Raw genomic sequence first — 8,824 nt, 5'->3', positions numbered from 1 at the left:
CCTGCCCATTACTGGATGTTAGCGATCGGATGCATAATTCCATTCCGTCAGTGGCTGCGTAGAAGCGTTCTCCAGCTGGTCTCACTGACGTCCAGTCTCGTATCTTTTTGAGCCAAAACATTTATCTTCTTTCCGAACTTCTTTTGCTAACTAGCGTGGAGAGTTAGTTGAAGTATTTCATATTTGGGATTTCTCATTATGTGGCCTGAATAGTAATATATTTCTGTGTTTAATTGTCTGAATTTAATTTCTCTGTTCCATCATTCTCTCCAAGATGACATCGTTCCGTACTCGATCAATCCAGGGAATACTTAGTAAACGATTTTACAATTGGATCTTTCAGCGTCTAAGTCCCCTTGAAAACACATAGTTTTTCAGTTTTCTTTGACGGGAATTTAAAAGTGTTTTATTTGCAGGAAGAATATCTACCCATTTAATTCTACATTTAATTTATTTAGTTGAATCTCGAGCTTCATGGACCACATTTCATAAATATTTAGATATATTTACATATTCAATATTGGTGCCAATAACTTAGATTTAAGAATGAGTGTGCAGATGTTGGCACAGAATACGTCTTTTGTTTTGTTCGTGTCTTGTGGGGCTGCATAAAAATTCAAGCGTCACACGTGAATTTATCGTAAGTTTGGCTTCATAACTTGAACATTTGAAAATTGTGCTAAATTTGGTAAATATCCGTATATCGTCGGTCTGGATGGATTAATGACTACTGTAAACACGTTCAGTGGGATACAGGCAAATCTGAGGAATTGGCAGAATGTGCCAGTGATCAGCACAGTGCAAGAAAGTAGAGGCATACAGCCCAGGACTTGGCTTCGAAGCCTGTGGATAGGGATTCGACTGTAAAGGACGAAGCAATCACTGCGGACTTCTCGCAGACAATCTCTGACTACCAGCAGCGTGTGGAGGAGGCGCGTCGGTTGGCCGAGTTTTACTGGATTTGGCAACCTGCCACTAAGCACTTTGGTGTAGTGTTTGTAGACAATGAGTTGTTACATCAATCTCGATCTACTTCTTTTCTATCATAAGAATGCACTCTACGCCGTAAACATTCCATCCGATTTTTTATTATTTATAGACATTGCCTTTGTACTTATTACCTTATTCACATTTATATGAATACTATGTGTTCCGCTAATATGTTCTATTTCTTCAACAAGAAGCTGAATTTCTACAATGACGTTAGCAAGAAAAACGATATCACAGGTATAACGTGTGTTATTGATGTACCTACCATTCACCTTAATTTCTGCATTGATGTCCTCACAGACGTCACAAACAATTTCCTCGGAATACAGATTGATAGATGAAGGAGATGAAACACATCCATGACGCACTCCTTTTTTAATTTCCACGTCTTAAGACACCACATTGTCGGTACTTTTGTTTCCAGTAGAGAATTAGGATGCAATTGATATCCTTTACATCACAGCACTTCTTCAGGCGTCTATTAAGCGATTAAGTATTTTGTCTCAAGTGTGACAATTGCCCCGTATTGGATTCACCACGGACTTCTTACACAGTGTGTTGTGTAATTTGGTCGTCTTCTGTGTCATGGTTTGAACCAATCCCAAGTACAGGTGGTGAAGTGGGCTTCACTCTCACCGTTCCAGCGTCTCCCACCACAACGACAGTCTCGCGCGAACCTTCACTATGGCCGGGCGCGCCTTCTTGGTGCTCCTCGCGGTATGTCTCGTGCAGGCGGAGCAGAGCTGGTGGCTCGACACCGTCAACCGAACCAACGTGTGCTACCAGAACAATAATCATACCGTGTGTGACGTGAGATTACCGAGCAAGTGCGACCACTGTCAGCAAGGTAAGGCTAACCCCTAACTGGAAAACTAATTATTATACAGGCAAATAATTACGTCAAAATGTAATGTTAATAACTACATCTGATGATACAGAAGTATTTGATATGCTGCCAAACAGCCATAAATGTGTTACACCACTTTATCTGTATATATATATATATATAAAGTAAAATGTTCTGACTGACTGACTGATTAATCCTCACGGAGCCAAAATTACTGAATAAAAAAGAAATGCAATTTTGGAGATACATATTATAGTGCAGTTGCTCACTAAGGGATGATTTTGGAATACTCCGTCCCTAAGGGAGTGAAAATGGGGTTGAAATTTTTAAATGAGTATGTCTATATCTCAAAAAACTTAACAGCTTAAAGACGTGAACATTGGTATGTGGAATCTCCTTTAAAAATAAAGAAATATGCTTTTTTTCTTGGAAGAGGGGGTTGGGGGAGGACTGGTAAAGGGATTGAATTATTTGTATGGGTATACATATCAAACACTGAAGATTTTACAGACGTGGAAATAGGTATTTAGAATCTCCTTTAATAAAAGAAACACGCTTTTTTTTTTTTTTTTTTCAACTTGAGAGAGCACTGTTTCCCACATGTACAGTTCTATTTCGCATGTTCCAGAGTTAGCTCTGCCAGTGATGTACAAAGAGGTTCTGGTGTAAATAAAACTCAATTTTTCGGAGCGTTTTTATACTTTAGTACCGAGGAACAATTACTTTCATCAAATTCAGAAATCCACGCGAGCGAAGCCGTGGGTAACAGCTAGTCATTAATAACTGTCAGGAGTAATTAGTGTACCATCTTCAAATAATGAATTTTGGAATAATAGCCAATATTAAATGTCTGCTGTCATTCCTGATGGATACAGTACTTTTGCATCCAACCCTTGGCGCAGGCCAGAGCAAAGTGTAGCTTCCACTGAAGTCCCAGTCTCATCATTGGCTGTGACAATATGGAAGCTGCTGGGGTATGGGTTGTGCTGAGTAATGGCCTTCAGATCACAACCAGTGCGTCTGAGTGTCATGAAAGGTGCTGCGCATAGGGTTAGTCGTGCTACAGTAGCACTGTCCAGTCCAATGAGGAAAGCAATGGCAAACTACCTCACTCCTCATCTTGCCTAGTACGCCTCATTTTGATACTACCATTCGTTTTTGTTGTTTTTCTATAATTACTTAGCCTTTGGCGGTGATGTTTGAGGATCCAACCAGCCTCTGGGCTGATGACCTAACAGATAGACCAAAAATTAAAACCGAAAGGAATTCATTTGTTTCTAAAATAACCCTTCCCAAGAAAAAGGGGAGATTGGTATGGAAGAAGCCAAGAAAGAATTATTATATTCTTTTGCTAGACTTAGACTTAGATAGACATCTTTATGGGAACGGTGGGATAGGAAAGGTTTGGACTAGAAAGGAACATGGCCTTAATTAAGTATAACCTCAGCATTTGCCTGGTATCAAAATGAAAAAACAATTTTCAGAGCTGTCGATAGTGGGTCTTGAACCCACCATCTCCTCACTACGATCTAACTGCTACACGGGCCGTGCAGCTTACCCGTTTGATAAGAAAAATTAAAACAAGTTAGATAATACCAATTTTGAGCAGGTGGAGCATTTCAAACATTTAAACTGTGTATTACTTCGGGATGCCAGTATAATACGGAATATAAAAGTAAAATATTTCAAGCTGCTACAGAGTGTTCGCGACAGCAATTTACTGTGTCGTAGAACAAGGAAGTTGACTCTACACCATTCAGCATGTATACCAAGTCAACTGTGGTAAATCTGAATCTGACTCCTCATTTACAGGTTGCAGATGACAGATTAGTGAGATAGTGTGAATAACAATGTTATACGCGACTGAAAACAATAACAGGAGGAAACAGACGTAAGCAAAATAGAAGAGTTCAGTTATAAGTGAGTGCCAGATCGGAAGAATCTTCAGTGCGAATCTCTTTAAATGGGCCGTTAAAGGAGGATACGTAACCTAAGAAATTAATGGACTTGTCGCTGGGCTGAGCGGCTCAGATGCTTGAGGCGCTGGCTTTCTGACCCCAACTTGGCAAGTTCGATCCTGGCTCAGTCCGGTGGTATTTGAAAGTGCTCAGTTACATGAGCCTCGTGTCGATATATTTACTAGCACGTAAAAGAATACCTGCGGAACGAAATTCCGGCACCTCGGCGACTCCCAAAACCGTAAAAGTAGTTAGTGGGACGTAAAGCCAATAACATTATTATCGTCAATGGACTTGTCGTAGAGGGCAAGACAAGCAGAGCTAGAGTTAGGTGATACGAGTTATCCTCACTATTTGAAGTGCAACGCGCCACTATAATAGTTGTGAAAACAGTGAAAAAGTTTCTTTCTTTCTTGAGTGGAACTCTAAAAACCGAAAGTGTTGACATTCTTATATTTTCAACCCAGAAAAAATTTAAAATTTCCTGATTAAATTCATGAGTCATTTATGATGAAACTCGTTCCAGAAGTTATAGTTTATAATAATAATAATAATAATAATAATAATAATAATAATAATAATAATAATAATAATAATAATAATAATAATGAAAATAAAATGGCGTATGGCTTTTAGTGCTGGGAGTGTCCGAGGAGAAGTTCGGCTCGCCTGATGCAGGTCTTTTGATTTGACTCCCGTCGGCGGGTTGCGTGTCGTGATGAGGATGAAATGATGATGAAGACAACACATACACCCAACCCCAGTGCCAGCGAAATTAACCAATTAAGGTTAAAATTCCGGACCCTGCCGGGAATCGAACCCGGGACCCCTGTGACCAAAGGCCAGCACGCTAACCATTTAGCCACGGAAGTGGACAATAATAATAATAATAATAATAATAATAATAATAATAATCATAATAATAATAATAATAATAATAATAATAATAATAATAATAATAATATAATCGAACGGCCTAGTCTACCATGTGCCGGTATTTTTATTTGACGCTATTAAGACTGCCTGTGCGTCAATTTCAATGTTGGGTTCTACTCTTCCAGATGGCAGCAGTGTAAACCGAAACCCTCTTAGGCCATCTATGGCTGAGTTTTCATTCATTTGTCGGGTGAACACCAAATGTATCAGCAGAGACATTTTACATGCCGTCATCCTATGGTATGGGGTGTCAAATACATTTTCTTCCGCCCTTAAAATTTCCCTTCCACCGGGTTTGAACCCACGAACTTATGGTCCGGTGGCCGACACTCTACTATTCATTCATAGAATTAAATTACAGTTAAATTCACTCTATGTTTTTCACATATTTGTCTTGAAACCTCCGCGTTCCAAACCCAAGTGACGGGGATCGCTTTGGTATCATTAAGTTGTGGATTCGTAATGATAATAATGTTATTGTTTTTACGTCCCTTAACTCTTTTTGACGGTTTTCGGAGACGCTGAGGTGCCGTTCCGGAATTTGGGCCTGCAAGAGTTCATTTACGTGTCAGTAAGTCTACCGACACGTGTCTGATATACTTGTGCACCTTCAAATACCGCCGCACTGAGCCAGGATCGAACCTGCCATGCCACGCTGGGGCCAGAAGACCAGCACCTCAACTGTCTAAGCCACTCAGCCTGGCTTGTAGATTCGTTATTAGTTGGCCGTGCGGTTAATGTCGCCCAGCTGTGAGGTTGCATTCCGGAGATAGTAATTCGAATTCCACCGTCGACAGTTCTGAAGATGGTTTTTCGTGGTTTCCCATTTTCAAACCAGGCAAATGTCGGGGCTGTGCCATAATTAAGGCTATGGCAGTTGCCTTTCCAATTCTAACCCTTTCACATCCTTGCGTCGCCCATAACCTTCAATATGTTAGTGCGACGTTAAACCACTAACGAAAGGGAAAAATAAGAATCGTTATTTTTCGTAGGTAGCATTATCAGAAAAATATGGCTGTCTAGAGTGAGGTGCTTGGTTACTAGTTCATTGATTCATTTTATACGAGTATGCATTATTTATGAATTTGATGGCACTTTTCGTCATTTGGTATTTTTAATATGAAATGTACCTGCCTAAACTACAGAACGGAAATATACAATGTTTCATTAATAAAAGACCACTGAACAACATCGCAGCATAATTTTTCTCATTGCCTGAATTGGACGATCTAACGTAATGTTTATTCCTCTAAAAATGGATTCAATGGAAATGAAATCATTAATCATTAATCATTAATCATCAGACTCTGATGAGTCTAGTGTCAGACCTAAGACGAAACGCCTGAAAAGCCTTACATCTGATATTTTTTTGACATTTTTGACATGCTCTATTGGTGAAAAATATCTAATTCCCTTCATGGGAATTTAGTATTTTCCAATGAAATCATTGTCATGAAAGTCACTTCATTCTGGTTCAGTGAACTTATCAAGTGCCTAAAACTGCAGCGAGTAAACAACCGAGCCCCTTGAAACTACAGCCTACCACGCGACCAGCCCTCAACCCGAAGAGTTGCAGATTACGAAATGATGTGTGATCACCGCGACGAATCCTCTTGACAGTTATTGTTGGCTTTCAGGTCCAACCCGCTACTTCACCGACAGATTAACTCTTAATTGAACTCACAGAGGCTAGTGGATATCGAACCAGTCCTCAGATCCGGGCAGAAATTACTGACTTGGCCGGGTATCCAACCTGGGGTGTCCAAGTGAGAGGCAGGCTCGCTACCCCTAGACCAAGACGCCAGCCAACTTAGGCTTACATAGCGGCTTATAACTGGTGTTCTAAAATTGAAACGTTAAAGTCTCGAAAATTAAATCCTATTTGAGAGAATTTCCAAATGGATATTGATTTTGTACTCACGCAGATTAACCTCGCGAAAGCTGGACAAAATTGGCGTCCACCATATCGTGGACTTCCCTCTTAAGTATATTACGAGCTCCTTCAGGTGAGCCACGGTGCTGCCGAAGGAACATAAGGACAAGTTTGGTTTGGTCCTGATTTCTGGACTGGGTTGTATCAGGATTTAGCCGAACACCTCAGGATCCACCTTTGAGATGCCTTCAACATCGAGTCTGTCTAAATTCCACATACCACGGTAGGGTTTCTTCCGCAGTAGTAAACATTGTCGTCTGGAGGCGGTCTCATGGAAAGTGCTGACTGGAGCCTTGACCTCCTTCGCCTTTAATTACAAGTGCAGAGGAGGGCTTGACAACAGGTTTGTCAAGTAGTGAGAGTAAACACCTCGTGGTCACTGATCGGGAACGCAGTGTTGGGACATCCGTTATACCAAGAGTGAACTTGAAGTTAAGTAACACAGGCAAGACCTACCCCGGAGACAATGTAGCGCGTACCTTTACACTGTTCAAGGAATATACGATGAATAACATATGAGTGATAAACCCTGAGGGATTATCCAGCAGCGAAAAGAGCGATTCACTCAAAATATCCGGCTTGTTGGCTGAATGATCAGCGTAGTGACTTTCGATTCAGAGGACGCCAGATTTTATTTCCGAACTGGGCAGGGATTTTAATTTTAAATAGTTAATTCTCTTGGCTCGGAGACTCGGTATTTGTGCTGTCCCTAACATCCCTGCAACTCTTGCCCCACACACAACATTATTATTCACTACACTAACACGTAATTTCCTATAAACGGCAATGCCACTCTCATCGGAGGGTCTGCCTTACAGGGTTTTCACAGGCTTGCACTAGCCACAGAAATGTAAACAGAAATATTAAAAATATTATTATCATCCCAATTCATTGCTAACGTCTACCCAGTCCAAACATTCCCAGATATAGGCCTAACAATAATAATTTCGTGTGGCAATTTCTAGCCGGGTGCAGCCCTTGTAAGGCAGACCCTCCGACGAGGGTGGGCGGCATCTGCCATGTGTAGGTAGCTGCGTGTTATTGTGGTGGAGGATAGTGTTATGTGAAGTGTGTGAGTTGCAAGGATGTCGGGGACAGCACAAACACCCAGCCCCTGGGTCATTGAAATTAACCAATGAAGGTTGGAATCCCCGACCCAGCCGGGAATCGTACCCGGGACCCTCCGAACCGAGGGCCAGTACGCTGACCATTCAGCCAACGAGTCAGACACATTCCCAGCTGATCCCAAGACACTGCCGTTGTCACAGTGAGACAGAAACCTTTACACACGTCCTGAGTGCTTGCAAACCTAGTGAATTAAGTAAGTAATGATAATAAAGTGAATAAATACCAAATAAGTGAAATACAGAGTGTCTCAAAATAATGTACTAAAACTTAGAAGAACTGTGAAGTATTATTGGTGGACATGGAGACAAGTGTGTGGGCTTGAATTGCAGAAGAAACGTGTAACTACAGAATCACGCTCACAAATGTTCAAATTAATGACCGTTATTGTGTAGACAACGCCGATAACGCGAACCAATACATTCATCACAAACCAGTACATTTGGAATTTTGCGACATTATCTTTAAATTTCCAATTTCAATGCATCACTTGTTCTTGATTTTGTGCTATAAACGCTGTTCTCGAAGTAGACCTATCCTCATAAAATGAAGTCCATTGGCGTGAGATCTGGGGAACGCGCAGGATAATCAATGCTCTCCATGTGTTTGGATAAGCTGCATCCAGATGAGCTCTTACATCGCGATGGTAGTCAAACGGCAGTGTTAGTACATTATTTTGAGACACTCTGTATATAGTATACGCATTCTTAACCTATAAGAGAAAAAAACTTTCAGCGTGGAAATGGAATGTTTTAATCTTTGCTAGTGTTTTAATGTCACACTAACGCATCGAAGATTTTCGGTGACTTAAGGATAGCAAATGGCTATAATTAGTAAGGTAGCGTCCGTGGCCTTAATTAAGGTACAGCCCCAACATTTACTTGGCGTGAAAATGGGAAACCATGGGAAACCATCTTCAGGGCTGCCGACGGTGGGACTCGAGCTCAATCTCACATCTACGCGACTCTAAAAACGCGGCCGAGTGGCTCAGTTTTAATCTTTGCATTTAAACATTTTGAGTATAAGTCTGCCAAT

The 8,824-nt window shown here is 41.0% G+C and overlaps 1 protein-coding gene across 1 annotated transcript in view; it reads left to right on the top strand.

Annotated features, from left to right (window-relative positions):
* The first annotated feature begins 1,666 nt into the window (after positions 1 to 1,666).
* Positions 1,667 to 8,824, top strand: part of drd (drop dead) — a 258,127-nt gene continuing 250,969 nt past the window's right edge. The window contains exon 1 of the mRNA XM_068227602.1: positions 1,667 to 1,837. Coding sequence (XP_068083703.1) covers positions 1,675 to 1,837 — 163 coding nt within the window. The 5' untranslated portion in view covers positions 1,667 to 1,674. The remainder of the gene's footprint in view (positions 1,838 to 8,824) is intronic.

Source organism: Anabrus simplex, chromosome 5 (genome assembly GCF_040414725.1).
Source record: "Anabrus simplex isolate iqAnaSimp1 chromosome 5, ASM4041472v1, whole genome shotgun sequence".
NCBI lineage: Eukaryota > Metazoa > Arthropoda > Insecta > Orthoptera > Tettigoniidae > Anabrus > Anabrus simplex.
The sequence above is the reverse complement of the archived record's forward strand: the minus strand, read 5'-3'. Positions and strand labels throughout refer to the sequence as shown.